This window comes from Protopterus annectens, chromosome 14.part0 (assembly GCF_019279795.1).
Source record: "Protopterus annectens isolate FY-2018-M chromosome 14.part0, PAN1.0, whole genome shotgun sequence".
In the NCBI taxonomy this organism is placed as follows: Eukaryota; Metazoa; Chordata; order Ceratodontiformes; family Protopteridae; genus Protopterus; species Protopterus annectens.
Genome location: NC_056748.1, coordinates 809234011 through 809252256, shown reverse-complemented (window position 1 = coordinate 809252256; position 18246 = coordinate 809234011). Strand labels below are relative to the sequence as shown.

The window sequence follows — 18246 nt, the reverse complement described above, 5'->3', positions numbered from 1 at the left end:
CATACACAGATACTCTTCAGTCATGTTGGTAATATTATATAAACAGGACGTTTAGTCAGTTGCTATGATGGTTCGGGATAGTGTTACCTAGAGGTCTTTAATTCAAATTCAGAACAGGTCAGCTGTGGGTTACAGTCACTGTAAAGGTTGTCGATAGACTAAGAAAAAATGTGATTTCATTGCAATAAGTGGTTGACAGCTGTTTACACCCTAAAACTAGTAAAATAAAAGCTCACTACCATAACACCCCAATGTTAGTTTCACGTAAGGCTCCAAAGACAAAATAGAAGTAGAATATGAACCAGTGCTGGGAGAATATAAACAGATGGTTATGTTATAGGAGACGGACTCCCAAAATGACTTGCGAAGATGAAGTCTTGCGAAAGCAGTGAGTCATTTATATTCCCTGGAATAAGGAGGAAATATGTGGGGAAAGCAGGGAGCACCATTGGCTATTTTAGTCATTGATTTCACAGACAGTGGAGTGATTCCCGAATACTGCAGAAAGTCAGGAGGAGGGAATATACAGTTTACCTTGACAAAGGGGAAAGAAAGGAAGGTCTGGAAATATGGATCAGTCAGTGTTATCTCAACAGCTTTGGACTTAACCAAATGTAGTGTTTGGAATAGTTGAATTTACAAATAAAGGGGGGGGGGCAGTTACTGAAAAAAAAGGTAGCACAGAACATCTCTTTGGTTAAGTGTTTATGGTTATAGATCATGAGAGAAAATAATATTGTGAGCTATAGAATATTCAAGGACATTGTTCATCACAGAAGGCTTGTGAATTTCCCAGGAAACTCAGCCATGCTACCCAACAAGGTAATGTCAGGAAATAATTGTTTGATTGAAGGAGGCAGAGGGTGGTGAAAAACTGAACTTAAAATAAATGAGGGCAGCTAGTGAAATGGCAGAGGCTTCAGACAGGGCAAATGCCCTATTTAATAACTTCATTAGCCAAATCTTAGAGGTTGTGAAGTTGGCATAATGGTTAAGGTGTTTACCTTATTGTTACAAGCTAGAACATTTGATTCTCACATGGGGTAATTGGCTAGGATTAAAACAGCCCACAGGGGCTGTTAGCCTAGTACTAATCTATGAACCTATGAACCTAATTAGGAATGTGGGTCATTCTGCAAATAACTCCAAAAGTATACATTCTCAGAGGGATGGAAAATAAGAAAAGATCTAGCCGAGTAATGCTTCACACATTTAAGTGTCAGCACAAAACCATGTAACACTGTTATCTCTGGATGCATAAACCTGAAGAAAAAATTAAATGATGGGAGTCAAGTTCCCAGCAATCAGCAAATAAGAAAGACGATAAGGACAATCCTAGCACAGAATGCAGATGTGATGAAATTAATGAGAAAAAGCTGACAGATGCACTGGACGTATACTAAGGATACTGGGTGTTGGGGGGCACAGAATGCAGATGTGATGAAATTAATGAGTAAAAGCTGACAGATGCACTGGACGTATACTAAGGGTACTGGGGGGGCACAGAATGCAGATGTAATGAAATTAATGAGTAAAAGCTGAGAGATGCACTGGACGTATACTAAGGGTACTGGGGGGGCACAGAATGCAGATGTAATGAAATTAATGAGTAAAAGCTGAGAGATGCACTGGACGTATACTAAGGGTACTGGGTGTTGGGGGGCACAGAATGCAGATGTGATGAAATTAATGAGTAAAAGCTGACAGATGCACTGAACATATACTAAGGGTACTGGGGGGCACAGAATGCAGATGTGATGAAATTAATGAGAAAAAGCTGACAGATGCACTGGATGTATACTAAGGGTACTGGGTATTGGGGAGCACAGAATGCAGATGTAATGAAATTAATGAGTAAAAGCTGACAGATGCACTGGACGTATACTAAGGGTACTGGGTGTTGGGGGGCACAGAATGCAGATGTGATGAAATTAATGAGTAAAAGCTGACAGATGCACTGGATGTATACTAAGGGTACTGGGGGGCACAGAATGCAGATGTAATGAAATTAATGAGTAAAAACTGACAGATGCACTGGACGTATACTAAGGGTACTGGGTGTTGGGGGGCACAGAATGCAGATGTGATGAAATTAATGAGTAAAAGCTGACAGATGCACTGAACGTATACTAAGGGTACTGGGGGGCACAGAATGCAGATGTAATGAAATTAATGAGTAAAAGCTGAGAGATGCACTGGACGTATACTAAGGGTACTGGGTGTTGGGGGGCACAGAATGCAGATGTGATGAAATTAATGAGTAAAAGCTGACAGATGCACTGGACGTATACTAAGGGTACTGGGGGGGCACAGAATGCAGATGTGATGAAATTAATGAGTAAAAGCTGAGAGATGCACTGGACGTATACTAAGGGTACTGGGGGGGCACAGAATGCAGATGTAATGAAATTAATGAGTAAAAGCTGAGAGATGCACTGGACGTATACTAAGGGTACTGGGGGGGGCACAGAATGCAGATGTAATGAAATTAATGAGTAAAAGCTGAGAGATGCACTGGACATATACTAAGGGTACTGGGGGGGCACAGAATGCAGATGTAATGAAATTAATGAGTAAAAACTGACAGATGCACTGGACGTATACTAAGGGTACTGGGTATTGGGGAGCACAGAATGCAGATGTGATGAAATTAATGAGTAAAAGCTGACAGATGCACTGGATGTATACTAAGGATACTGGGTGTTGGGGGGCACAGAATGCAGATGTAATGAAATTAATGAGTAAAAGCTGAGAGATGCACTGGACGTATACTAAGGGTACTGGGGGGGGCACAGAATGCAGATGTAATGAAATTAATGAGTAAAAGCTGACAGATGCACTGGACATATACTAAGGGTACTGGGGGGGCACAGAATGCAGATGTAATGAAATTAATGAGTAAAAGCTGAGAGATGCACTGGACGTATACTAAGGGTACTGGGGGGGCACAGAATGCAGATGTAATGAAATTAATGAGTAAAAACTGACAGATGCACTGGACGTATACTAAGGGTACTGGGTATTGGGGAGCACAGAATGCAGATGTGATGAAATTAATGAGTAAAAGCTGACAGATGCACTGGATGTATACTAAGGATACTGGGTGTTGGGGGGCACAGAATGCAGATGTAATGAAATTAATGAGTAAAAGCTGAGAGATGCACTGGACATATACTAAGGGTACTGGGGGGGGCACAGAATGCAGATGTAATGAAATTAATGAATAAAAACTGACAGATGCACTGGACGTATACTAAGGGTACTGGGTATTGGGGAGCACAGAATGCAGATGTGATGAAATTAATGAGTAAAAGCTGACAGATGCACTGGATGTATACTAAGGATACTGGGTGTTGGGGGGCACAGAATGCAGATGTAATGAAATTAATGAGTAAAAGCTGAGAGATGCACTGGACGTATACTAAGGGTACTGGGGGGGCACAGAATGCAGATGTAATGAAATTAATGAGTAAAAGCTGAGAGATGCACTGGACATATACTAAGGGTACTGGGGGAGCACAGAATGCAGATGTAATGAAATTAATGAGTAAAAGCTGACAGATGCACTGGATGTATACTAAGGGTACTGGGTGTTGGGGAGCACAGAATGCAGATGTGATGAAATTAATGAGTAAAAGCTGACAGATGCACTGGACGTATACTAAGGGTACTGGGGGGGCACAGAATGCAGATGTAATGAAATTAATGAGTAAAAGCTGAGAGATGCACTGGACATATACTAAGGGTACTGGGGGAGCACAGAATGCAGATGTAATGAAATTAATGAGTAAAAGCTGACAGATGCACTGGATGTATACTAAGGGTACTGGGTGTTGGGGAGCACAGAATGCAGATGTGATGAAATTAATGAGTAAAAGCTGACAGATGCACTGGACGTATACTAAGGGTACTGGGTGCTGGGGGTGGGACAGAAGCAGAAAACCAAGCAGAAGAATAAAAGGGTTACTGTTTAATCAATATGGCATTATTTAAAATGTAGTTACCACTTTTAGAGGTTGTATCTTTTTAAGGGAATGGGTAGGCTGGAAGGAACATTTAAAAGAAGGGCAACAAATTCAGAAGTCACAGAGCAGCTTACTACTGAGACTTGAAAAATGACAAGAATTTAATGACATAAACCTCCACTTATCATAAAAGCATAAAGAGCATTACAGAGAGTGTCATCTATCAAAGATAAATAGGGATGATGTAGCAGAACATGATGCAAGAAGGAGGAAGAATTAAGAAACATGTGGAAATGATTACTAATGAATATAATACTACTACAACTGGAGCTAGGAAATGAAAAATAAACTTATATAATAAAACATCCAATACATTAGTCACAGCCTTCAAGGGATACAGAGCAATCATGTTAAATCCAGATAGATATTACCCCCCATAACCTTACATCCATATCACAATTCATGTCAAACTTATATACTCCAAAAACAGATCTAAAAATGCAGAGAACATGCTTTTTCCATTTTTATACCAAAAATATGGGAGACCATCCCCACCAACTTAAAATCCATCACTTCTTTTAGAATCTCCCAAAAACACCTAAGAATAGAATCATTCAAGTAGGTCCAATGCAAATAATTCCAGGCCACTACCATCAGGGTCAGTCTTGGCAGTTTGGGGGCCCAATTTGGACTATTGTTGTTGGTCCTCTCAGTCGATTTCCTCATCTATCACTCCAATCCTTCATCCACTTGCTTCCTGGACTTAAGACAATTTCAGATAAAGTACCAGGAACATATACTATTACTGGGAATTAAAAATAAAATGTTTATTTGTTAGCCTATATTTTGCCATAAGACAAGTTACAAGAGAAGTAATCCAGTGAACTTCTGGATTACCCCCACATCCAATAGCTTCTGTATTACCTCTAACCTGCTCTGCTTAACTAGCGCAGGCACATTATAAGGGGTCTGTTTGAATGGGCATTGAGGCCCTGTGCCTGCATAGTTCTTCATCAGGTGGTTGTATCCTGGCTTACCAGTAAACATCTCCAAACTCCTGTAATATTGTGTGGGTCTCCTTAACCTGGACAGGAGATAGCTGTGCATTACCTTGTCTCTTCCCTCCTGCACTTCTTTTTTAATGTTTTCTGTTTTTTCTGTCTCCCTCTTTTCCTTTGTTGGCTCATGCCTTACACTTCTTCACATCACATGCCCAACAACTGTACATACTGTAAATATCTTGTTCTGTTAATGCTATTTTCTACATAGAAACATTATAATATATGATGTTATGGCAGTGTACAGGTATTCTTCTTAATGTATTTCACTGATTGAATTATTGTATCATGTGTTCTTATGATTATATTCATTTATGCTAGGGGGTACTAACATTAATTGGAAAAATGTAATCTCAAACTCCCCAACTAATTGTAGTAACCTGCACAGGTATACACAGCTTGTCATATGCCCTACACAAATACTAAACAAGCAACCAGAATCCACCTTGGATTGGATACTAGTCTCAGATCCACACAAATATTCCAACACTGGAATGAACTAATCACTTTCTTTCAGAGTTGATGTCTGCGGAGGACCTCAAGAAGGTCTCTCCCATGCTTATCACTCTATTAGCTCTTGCAATTTCCTCGGTGAGATTAATCTCTAATACTGCTGAGGGTACCTCTCAAGTGGCTGGTGCAGGCATTGCATTAAGGTGCCATGTGTGGATGCAGTTGTGTGGGTTTGTGGAACCCTTCAATGCATCTTTCACGAATGCCCCCTTTGATGGCTCCTCACTTTTTGGACCATCAGTCAAGGAGACTTTGACCCACAGTGAGCAGGCAGAGAAGATACTGTCAGCAGTAGGGCTCAAATGTTCTACCCCCTAAAGGTCCTTTTCCAGGAAGCAGCAGGAAGGTAAAAAACTTTGATTCCAAAAGTCGCAGAGTTCCTTCCAGGATGCTCTGGAGGATTCCTCTTCCAGAAGCAGGAGAAGAGGGTTCAATGGTAGATGCCTTCCTAGAGGCAATTGGGGTCTACAGAACCAGGGCTTCAGGGAACCTTTCTCCAAGAAGCCTTTTCAGCACCCCTGAGTGTTTGCCCAACTGTCCTGCCCTGGAGACAATTGTGGGTTAATTCTCATTGCACCCAAATGCTTGGACAGCCACAACAATCAGTCACTGGGTGCTCAATATCAAAGATTCATAGGTTGGTACTAGGCTATCAGCTCTAGGGCCTATACAAGCCTAGCCATAACAATTCCCTGGATATTTTTTTCCCACAATATTTACTTCCCTGGACCCCTGTCTAGTGATCTCCAGGGTGAATTTCCTATCTCCCATCCAATTGTCAAGGTTCCTTTTGAAGAGGGCCAAGGAGGCTCTCTGCTTGACATGTATGGGCAGTCTATTCCAGAGTATGGGGAGTCTCTGGGTCAGGAACCTATCCCTCCAGCATGTTTTTTTCATTGAGATGACAAGTTTTAGATCCCTGGAGTGTGTGGCTCTGAGGGATTGGGATTTCTTTAAGTGGAGCATGTCCAACAGCTCAGGGTTTGACATAGCCTTGTATGTTAAGCAGAGATCACCTCTGAGTAGACGATATGCCACAGAGTATAGCTGGAGTTGTTTTAGACAGTCAGCATAGGACATCTGCTTTAGGTCTGTGATTTATTTAGTGAGGTATTTCTGTGGCCTTTCCAGCTGTTGCAGATGTCTTGTGAGGTACATACCAAATGGGGCATTGTACTCTATAATGGGTCTAATGAGGGATGAGTACAGTGGGACAATGACCTCCTTTTTTCTGGATGTAAAGCCCTTAGTGATGTGGTGTGCCACATAGAAGGATTTCCTGGCTGTTGTGGTGATGTAGTTATCGAAGGTGAGACCACTGTCCACCTGTGTCCCTAAGTCTCTCATCACACTTTTGGTGTTTAGTGCACTGACACCTATGTGGTAATTCATTGGTACATGTTTTTTTCCCAAAGGGATAACTATACATTTCTTGGCATTAAGCTTGAGCCCATGGCTCTGGCACCAAGCATCTGTTTCTGTAAGGCCCTTTTGTAGAATATCCACATCATTTGGGGATTCAATAATGGTTCCCAGTTTACAGTCATCTGTGAACTTTGTTATCCAGAGTCCCTTAGTGTTGGCCTGTACTTCGGAGAAGTAGATGCCAAACAAGAGCGGTCCAAGGACTGAACCCTGAGGTACTCCACTTGTCACTTGTCTGGAGCTGGATTTGGAGTTGGCTACTTTTACAGTCTGGGTTCTGTCAATAAGCCATTTGGCAACCCATCGAGTGATGTAGGGATTTATGCCCGGCTTAATAAGTTTATCTGTTATTCCAGAGTGGGGGGTGGTGTTGAAGGCCATATCCAGGGGTTATTACATTCATAGATTCATAGGCATGTACTAGGCTATTAGCCCTGGGGCCTATATAAGCCTAGGTAAAAAGGTTCCCTGGCTTTCACCATCCAAGAAAATTATTTTCCTATGCCCCTTTTCCCAATCTCCTCCAAGTCCCAAGAGAGTTATCCCCGATGTGCCACCCAGTCAGAGAGAACTGACCCAAAGAGAAGTTCTTAAACTTATAGAAAAAAGAGCCATCCAGGAGGTCCCAATAGGACAAAGAGGGTCCAGAACTTATTCTCTCTTCTTTTTGGTAAAAAAAAAGACTGGGGACCTGTGTCGAATTTTGGACCTCAGCAAGTTGAATCTGTTTGTCAATAAGTCAAAGTTCCAGATGGTCACTGTTCAGTACATCCTGCTGCTGTTGCACAAGGACAAGTGGATGTGCTCCACAGACCTCTAGGATGCCTTCTATCACATCAGGATAGACAGACGTTCCAGGAGGGATCTATCCTTCCATCAGGGAGCCAATCATTTTCAGTTCAGAGCCCTGCCCTTTGGACTCACCACAGCACCATGGGTGTTTACCAAATGCTTGGCAGTGGTAGCACCTCACTTGTAACTGCAGAGATTCCAGGTCTTTCCATACTTGGACAATTGGCTCCTCACAGCTCCAACAAGGCATTGACTGACATTAGTGATGCAGTACCTTTTGCAGCTCTTCGACAAGTTAGGGATTACGGTCAATGTAGCCAAGTCAAAACTGACTCCTGTGCAAAGTCTGGAATTTATAGGGACCCAGCTCAACACAGTGACAGGAAATGGCAGCTTTGCCTCCTCAGAGAGTGGAGTTGTTCAGGCAGCAATCAAGGCAATTCTGGAGGTCCCATCACTGCAGGAGCATCTCATTCTCAAGGCGCTGGGTTCCATGTCAGTGGCTATACACCTTGTATCACTAGCAAGGTATTACACGCAAGTACTCCAGTGGATGCTAGCAGTCCAGTTTGCCATTCTCTATCATCTGATGTCTATGACAATCCCACTGACACCCATTTGCAGGTGACATCTTCAGTGATGGCTTCTTTCAGAGGATCTCTTCCAAGGCAGACCCTTTTTTCTTCCTCCTTCCATGACCACAGTGACCACGGATGCGACAATTGATGTGGTGGATTTATCCATCTCAATACCACACACTGAGGGACTAGTATTATTTCAGACAGTTAATGAAAACACTTCTCTTAACAACACTATGATAAATTTTGTAATGGACATTATGGAATTAGTATTGAACAATTTTGTTGTATTTGAGGAAGAACTTTTTAGACAGACTAGAGGCTTAGCTATGGGCACCAGTTGTGAGCCAATCTACACCAACTTGGTATTTGCCTCTTTGGAAAAGAAACACATTTTAAACTCTGCCTTTAACAAACACTGGCAGGTTTATTTGCGATACCTTGATGATAAGTTTATCCTATGGGAAGGGATGGACAAAGTATCTGACAAGTTTGTTCATCACATGAATAATGTGTGCTCTTACTTCAAATTTATACACATGTACTCTTTAGAGAGTCCTAATTATTTGGATGTCACCATTTTTAAAGATCAGGAAAATAAATATTTTGGTTCGGAGCTTTACAGGAAACCCACTTACTCCAACAGTTTCCTTGACTTCAGGAGCAGTCACCCCACCTATACCAAGAAAAATATTATTAAATGACAAATGGTTCAGGCAGCTAGGATGTGCTCAGACCTGTTTCATTTTAAATTGGAACTATTCAACTTAGTTAAGATGTTTAGTGACAGAGGATATCCCATGGAACTAGTGACAACCATGGGGGGGGGGACATCCTGGAAGGGCAGAATACTGGATATAAACCCTTATTGGGTAATAGTCAGGACTGGACTACCTGTAAAAGTAAAGACACTACCACGACATTCCTCATTTCTGTGGTATCACACTATAGTGACTTAGTTTCAGATGTTAAGAATATTTTGAGTAAAAACTGTGTGATGTTTAAAAGTAATGGTGAACTTAACGATACTTTAGGGGAAGATCCCTCTTTTGTATACAAAACAAGTACAGTGTTAAGTAACTGTTAGAACACCCAGTGCAGATTATTAATAATGAGAAAGGGACCACTAAATGTGGTTCCTGAATGTTAATTTATTTTATAAGAACATAGAATTGTTTTGGGTAATCTACCACAACATGTTAGACTCTCGACAGGGAATTGTGGTAGTAAGGGCATAGTATACATTGCAGTTTGTGAAAAGCTTTGATCAGTTGTATATAGGTAAAACTAAGAGATCATAATGTAAATGTATATATGAACGTACATATGCCATTCAACATAAAAACACTAACAATGCACTGTATAAACATTCCCTTGTTTATCCCCATTTCAATAAATTCCTATTTGGGATTTTGGATATAGTAAAAACAGATTATAGGGGAGAGTTTTTGGGAAAACACTTTACAAACGAGTGAACTGAGATAGCAATTGAGATCAAACGCTGCTGCATTGCCTGGTATTAATGACAACATTTCTATATTACCAGTATTAAGAAGGAGAGCTATGGACTTGTAGTTTTTTTAAAAACTTTACTGGTATTTTATTACATATTTTTACTGGTTTGATTTTAGGATCAACATACCAGCTTTGTTATTTTTTAGGTTTAAAATAAATTTTACATCTCTCTTGACTTTTCTTACAATTCCTTATTATTTTAATGTATTATTTTAAAAATACTGATGCTATAGGCAGGAACAGTGTCATACGTTTTAACTATTTTTACAGTGGTTTTAGGTTGGTGCTCTAATTAGGTAAGTAATTGAGACTTTACATGGGATGTTAGTTCTCAATTGTATTTTCAATCTATTTATATTATTAACTGATTATTAAATCTCATGATGGGAATGTATTTATGATTTTGGAAGTATACTAGCTATTCTGAAGAATTCACATTGTCAGGGATGAAAGTACTTGACCATTTTTCTTGTTTTATCATCTAATAAAGGTTTTCAGCAAACGTTTTGCTAGTTATATTTTTACAGCTGTTAATGTTTTTAATACACAATTCAACTGGCATTTCTCTGTAGCAGATTAAATGTAATGTCAGTGTCACATCAAATAGATTCAATGTTACATGTTACATTGATGTAAATAAAGAAGTTATTTGCACTATATTTCTTCTTGCCTTTTGCTGGGTTTTATAAGTATTTGTCATGTTTGAATTTGTTCTGAGGTTCAGTGCTTCAGCAACATGTACACAAATGTGAGATCATGTTACAGTCCTTGAACTCAGCCTCTGGGTTACCCCAATGTTTGATGTTGTATAACTCAATTTTATTGTACCCGAGTAAAATGTTAAGGGTATGGACTGAGTCATATGATATTCAAATATTTATATAAAATGTACATTCATACAAGGAAGAATATTAAAGGGACAAAATGAAATGGCCTTAAAATACAAGTGTCAGGTGACAAGCGACTCTACTCATAACGGCACCACCAAAGAGCTGTAATAAAATCGTTCAGCAGTAGTCAAAGCTGATAGTTATGTCTCATTTAGCTCCACTTTAGTAAAGATCTTTAAAGGTATTTGTTAATGGGAGGTTTGTGGACCACTTGGAAATTGTAAGGGTGACAACCACAAAGCAGCATTTATTCAGACCAGGAAGACTTGGAAAACAATCAAATGAATTTCTGTAATAAAGCAAGCAAAGCAAAACTAGCAAGAATGCAAACTGATGTACTGTGCCTTTTCTTCACCATATCCTTGGTATGGTTCTATACAAGGCTATGGTCACATACACAGAGTTAAGTGGGACTGAGACAAGAGTGACAGACCAGAATTCTAACTGGTTAGCAGTTAGGTAGGCAGTAAACTATAGTGGTTAACATTTCTTTGAGAAATTTAGATGGCAAAGGACTTAAATTTGGGCCAGTATTCTTCAGTTATTTATCTAAAAATCTACAGATCAAATGTAAGGAGGACTGGATTTCTTAAGGACAACTCTTTCATCTGCAACAAGGAAACTCCAGGAAACTGGAGATGAATTAAATAAAAAAAAAAGAAATCAAGACTGAAACAACAGTCTGAAATACAAAAATATAACTTATTGCAAAAATATGGAAAATCTGACATGCACAGCAACAAAGAAAAAAATATGGTGCAGGAACAATCTAGAAAGGAAAGAAGCTCTACCAAATAACATAAAATATTGAAATAGTTCAAAAGGTGCACATTGCCAAAACAGAGAAACAGAAAGCAGGATATTATTAGATTGGTAATAAGTTCCAGATGACAACTTCATTCCTCATCATCTCACAACCGTGCAGTCCCTGCTAGTACATGTCTCATATTACACACATATGAAACTACCAAATCCAACTGCACAAGCTTATTACACACATTGTAGTGGCAAGCTTTGCTAAAGACCTACTATGTCACGTCATGGCAAATCTCAGCAGGCGCAAATAAGTATAAAACCAACCCTACAAGTTAATAGGAACTGTGTTGTGAATGTGAATAACAACAGAAATTAAGTATTTAAAACAATAATCAAAAAGAAAACTGAAAATAACTCAAGCATTTAGCGTAAGTGAATTATTATAGAATACATCCAGGAATCCCTCCTGTTACCTAACAAATGTTTCTATGAACGGACCAAAGTCCCCTCACTGAAGTGGGCTTTGCCTCATGTATCAGTCCCTAAACAGAATATTGTTCTACCTTAAGAGTGAGCAGACTCACACACTTTTTGGTTCCCTTACAGCACTGCATACAGGTCTATGTCAACATATTTAGTACTCACTATATGTAGTTTCAGGTGAAGCCATTATGACAGCAATGGCTACTGACAAGTCCAGTTTATTGATATGTTACATAAAAGGAAATGTCTGTATATTGATACGATAAAAGATTATAAGATGCAAAATAATATACTTATTTTAAAATCTAAGATATTAATACATGACATGAAAATGGAGGAGGTTAAAATATAAGGCAATTATTTTTTATAGATAAAAAGGTATAGAAACAGCTTGTTACAGCACTTGGCAACAGAAGACACAATGGCAAGGTTTACACATGCACATGGTATGTACACAGTGAGTCTGTGGTATGACAAACCTTTAGTCCACAAAAACGGAGATTCAGTGCCAAAATTAAACCTTTAGTGCAGCAGCACTAATCCATGTGATCACATGGAAAGATTATTAGTCTAACCTAAGTTGTTAGCAATTTTTTTGTTTCTCCATTAATTTGAGGTTTATTTCTGCTGTTACAGTATTGGTGACTTTGCCATCCCAAAAGGAAGTAGGATTGTCATCAATCTCTGGTCCTTACATCATGATGAAGATGTGTGGGTAAATCCAGGTCATTTTGATCCCAGTAAGTATGTTTTCATTATGCTGAAAGTAATGAAGTGTTTAAAACTATTCTTGGACCGCTTAAGTTTGAAACCAGACTAGCTGGCTATACTTTGCATTCGGAATAAGTGACATTTCCAGATCTTAGTGTCATAGTATTCCAAGAACTTGCTCCTTTATATTGTCTTTAATGTGACTATTTACTATTCAGAATATTAAATATTTATATATAGAAAAATCACCACTTTCTTTTAACAGAACACACAGTGTAGTGAGTACCTGTATCACATGAGAAAAAAATATGTACGCACTAACTGATTACTGCTAACACAATGATTCTTAGCAACTCTATTTTGCATATGTGCATAGGAAATATATTGCATATTTACTTATTTAAATGCATATTGATTTTGGTAGCTAGGTAGATTTACAGTGGAAATCTGGTGTCCTTGCATTGCTCATAGAAAGTAAGCTGATTACATTACAGGTAAGTAATTAGTAAAATTAAACTATAAATTATTAGTATATTAAATATTTATATATGGAAAAATCACCACTTTCTTTTAACAGAACATACAGTGTACTGAGTACCTGTATCACATGAGAAAAAAAATGTATGCACTAACTGATTAATGCTAACACAATAATTTTTAGCAACTCTATTTTGCATATGTACATAGGAAATATATTGCATATTTACTTATTTAAATACATATTGATTTTGGTAGCTAGGTAGATTTACAGTGGAAATCTGGTAAGAAAAATGTAACTAAAATGTCCTTGTATTGCTCATAGAAAGTAAGCTGATTACATTACAGGTAAGTAATTAGTAAAATTAAACTATAAATTATTAGTACCGCGGTGGTGGTGCTGCGGTAGTGTTGTCGCCTCACAGTAAGACGCTGTCCGGTTCATTTCTCATCTAGAGCATCTTCTGCTTGGAGACATGCTTGAATGGGTGTACCTTCATTGAAGGTTGTGCGTCAGGCCTGGCAAGCCGGTACGTAAAAATCAACTGCCAGTCATTAGCGGACCGGAGTTCCGCTGTGGCGACCCCTAACCGGGAAAAGCCGAAAGACACAAACTATAAATTATTAGTAACAAAATGCAGAGATATGCAAAAGAAAGGGAAACTAACAGATGATAATATGATTCTTGGTATGTATAGTTAACAATGGGTGATGCGGTGGTGCAGCGGTTAGTGTTGTCACCTCACAGCAAGAAGTTCTCCAGTTCGATCCTCAGCTGGGGTGCCTTCTATGCGGAGTCTGCATGTCCTCCCTGTGGTCATGTGGGTTTCCTCTGGGTGCTCCAGTTTCCTCCCACATCCCAAAGACATGCTGTAGGTGGATTGGGCACTCAATTAGCCCTAGGTGTGAGTGTGTGCATGTATGTGCCTTCTGTGGAAGGTTGGGCGCTGGGCTGGCAACTCAACACCATAAAACTCCACTTGCCAATCATGACAGGTGATCCGCTGTGGCAACCCCTAACTGGGAAAAGCCGAAAGAAGAAGAAGAAGGCATGTATAGTTAACAATAACCATAACAGACAAGCTGCACAAACTAGACAACACATACAGTACCTTAAACTAGGTACAATTTATGTCAGACAATGTATGAGAGATATAAGGAGAGTATATCAGATAAGTGAACTCAACATATGTGATGGCATTAAATTAAACTGCAATAGAATTGTATGGTATAAAGTTCACAGCAATACACTCTAACGTGCATGCCAAAGTTGAATACCCACCAATGTGTTAGTTCTGTTACTCAATGGTGCTGAGGGTAGGAATGTTCCAACTAAGGACTAGGAGGGGCAGTGACTCACCACCACCACCACTCCTACTTCATCCTGGGTCTGTCTTTTAATCTGCTAAATAAACTGGGTGCAGACAAGAAGGTTTCACTGAAATGGGCTTTGATTATAAACATAAACCATATTTTCTTCACTGAGTGGCTAGCAGACAGTTCAAAACTATGCACTCAATTACCAAAAGATAAGATGAAAGCGAACCATCAACCACTAAAATTCTCCACTCCCCCTAACTAGCTGTTCCACAGCATTGAGACCAATAATCAAAGTTATCTCATGGGTATCTCAGGCAGGAAAACTTAGCCTGCAACATTAGGTAGCCAGAATAAATTTGCCAGTCTAAATGCAGTTTATACATTCTCTATGCAAACAACATATTCTGAACAAGACAAAAAGCACTCCCTCCTCCTCTATTCACAAGAAATTATGAAACTGTGGGACAAACATACTGAAGGCACCAACATTCTAACTGAAGAATATGGACTCATAGTTTTGCCATTTTTCAAAATTTTTCTCAGAAGATTGGTGGAGAAATAGAATGGGTCATGGACAAGGTAGTACAGGGCAAGATCAAATTATTGTTAAAAAAAATGGAATAAGCTGCCCCCCCCCCATCACATGCATGTGTGTGTGTGTGTGTGTGTGCGTGTGTGTGTATATATATATATATATATATATATATATATATATATATATACACATTTACATATTATATGTATATATATATATATATATATATATATATATATATATATATATATATATATATATGTATGGGTCTACTTCTAAATTTCAAACTTTTAAAATGTCGACTTTCTTATGGTCAAGACCATAACATTAAAGTTTTGAAACTTTGAACTGTTTAAATGAAGATTGCTGTACAGAGCGGAATGAAGTATTTACTGTTATTCTCGCTGTAGTGCGATCTCGGAGTTAGTATATTTAATTAGCAGGGGGAGTGGGGGTGCAACGGGGCTTGCCCCCTGCAAAATCATAAAAAAAATTTGTTTTTATTTTTTTTATTTAAATTTCAAAGTTTCAAAACTTTGATCTTATGGTTTCGACCATAAGAAAGTCAATGTTTTGAAAGTTTGAAATTTAGAAGTAGACCCATATACATATATATATATATATATATATATATATATATATATTTATTTATATAAATAGATACACAATTGTTTTGCTGTGCTTTTTGGAAGGGTATTTAAAGTGGTGTGCATTGTAATCTTTTGAACAATGGAGATTTATAATGTTTTTGGTGTGACAGATGATTCTGTCTGAACCTTCTGTTCTTACAATATTTTACATTATTTTAATTTATAGTGGATTTGTGGTTACTTTTGTTGGTACTGTTGTTTTCCGCCATTAGTGGTTATTGTTGTTTGAAGTTGTTTTTCACTTTGATTGCTTTAATGACAGTGGTCTCTTTTATAATGTCTTTGCCATTTGAACATGAATATTACAAATATATATATATATATATATATATATATATATATATAGAGAGAGAGAGAGAGAGCGAGAGAGAGAGAGATACATACATGGATAGAGAAATAGATAGGCAAACAGAAAAATCAGACAGGCATGCAGATATTCCAAAATCACAGCAGACAACACCTCTGCATTCATTAAAACAAAAAAAAAATAAAGAAAAAATATCTGTATTGGAAGTTATTTATATTTCTTAATAGTTATGCTTAGGAGATGTCTATATTGAAATTCTGACTATTGCAGTTGGGGTAGGTAATAGATAATCTACGGGGAAGCCAAAGGAGAGGCGAGATGTATATAACAAGAATAACAAGAGAAAGAGGAAAGCAGACCACAACTGCAGCTCAGTAAGACAAGCAGTGAAAACAGAATTGGGTAAGGATTCACGTATGGATGTGAGGGACAAACATGATTTACTGAGGGAAGACTAAGAGAAATTAAAAAAAAATGATGGGTGCCAGCAAGCAGCATACAATGCTAAGAATAAAGTATGTCTGCTGTAATCAGGAGACAGATACATGTGCAGAGACACGCATGTGTCACTGGACCCAGGGTTTTAAGAATCCTGCTCATCCAGACTGCCATGGGGATAATGGGATCTGGGATGAGAAGAAAACCCTGATGGCTCCTTGGATGATGGTCTCTTCCAGAGAATGAGGGGCAATAACGAGAAAGCAGAGAGTTGGTAGCCAACTAGAAGAAAGAAAAGGGAAATGTGAGAGCATACTTGATAACCAGCCCACCATACATATTTTGCTGAGTGTTGATCAGAGACATGTTGTGAAAACAGAATCAGCTTTTGCTACCTTGCTACAGGTGCTGTCTATTTTATGTATGGCACCATATAAACAAGTTGTTAAAGGTACAATAAAAAAAGAGAGAGAGAGACATATGAGTAGGCAGGAGGTATACAATTTAGTTACACAGACATGAATAAGGAAGTACTTTAGTCTCTAAAGACCAAACTGTCTGTTAACTTTGCCTGTAGCAATGGGCACATGGCCCACTCTATCTTGGTCAAGTGTGTATTCAAGATACTTTACCTTAGGATCTCTGTAGTGCCATTTGAAACAATGAAGTTGAGCAAGTAAGCTTTTTCCTTGGGTCGATTTTTGTTACCAAGCAATAACACTGGGAGATCATGGATTTAAGCAACATAGCATAAGGGCAATATCTGTAAGATGCTGAAATCAGACATGAAGGTCAGTCTGTAATCCAGACACAGAAGTAGCATGACAGAAGGGTGTAGCGCCATGAGTTCATTATAAATACTCAGATTTGCTGGTATAGTTCCATATGTCAATCTCAGTTGTGACTGTTCCTTGTAGAACATGCTTAAGAATGGAGGACACTATAGCAATAACCCACGCCTGGGTGTGGGTAATGCTGGATTTACCCACGGTTGGCGCGGTTTGGTCCCGAGGGACCAAACAAAGCCAACCGGGTAAATCCAGCATTACCCACACCAGAAGTGGTTATTGCTATATATTAATGACATTATTTAAGAAAAGAAATAATTACTTTTCTTAAATAATGGCATTGCATAATGCCTCTTTACTGCCCTTCCGCAGCTGTCTGGTATTCTGCGGCAGTTCTGATGTACTGCGCTCCTGCGCAGTACATCAGAGTTGAGCAAAAGCAACGGAGAACGCAAGATCTCCATTGCTTTTTTTTACTGTTTCGCTATGTTAAATGGGTTTAACATAGCGAGACAGCTTTAAAATAAGCAACGGATATCTCCGTTGCTTATTTTAAAGCTGTCTCCCTATGTTAAACCCATTTAATATAGCGAGACAGCTTTAAAAAAAAAAGCAACGGAGATCGCAAGATCTCCGTTGCTTTTACTATGTGTCGCTATGTTAAAGGAGTTTAACATAGCGAGACAGCTTCAAAAAAAGCAACGGAGATCTCCGTTGCTTTTTTAAAACCTGTGTCGCTATGTTAAACTCTTTTAACATAGCGAGACAGTGTTTTATACTAACGGAAAAAGTCCGGGCGACCGGACCTTTTTCCGTTAGTATATTGAGGGATTTACAACGGGCACGCTGGTTGGGCTGGCCAATCAGCGTGCACGTTTTAGGGGAGGAATTGTATAATATCTGTTATCTCTCCACTCAACCTCTTAGTGCAAGAATTCTGGGACAATCCAAAAATAATGGGGAACCGAGGTCTAAAATCAGAGACATATTTTAAGTATTACTAAATTAAATTTAGAAAGCTAATAGAATAACAGACTTTGTATTA

At 38.7% G+C, this 18246-nt stretch overlaps 1 protein-coding gene across 1 annotated transcript in view; it reads left to right on the top strand.

The window, feature by feature from the left end:
- LOC122789257 (steroid 17-alpha-hydroxylase/17,20 lyase) overlaps nucleotides 1–18246 on the top strand; it is a 199618-nt gene that overhangs the window by 144210 nt on the left and 37162 nt on the right. The window contains exon 7 of the mRNA XM_044056553.1: nucleotides 12612–12715. Within this exon, the coding sequence (XP_043912488.1) occupies nucleotides 12612–12715 (104 nt within the window). The remainder of the gene's footprint in view (nucleotides 1–12611; nucleotides 12716–18246) is intronic.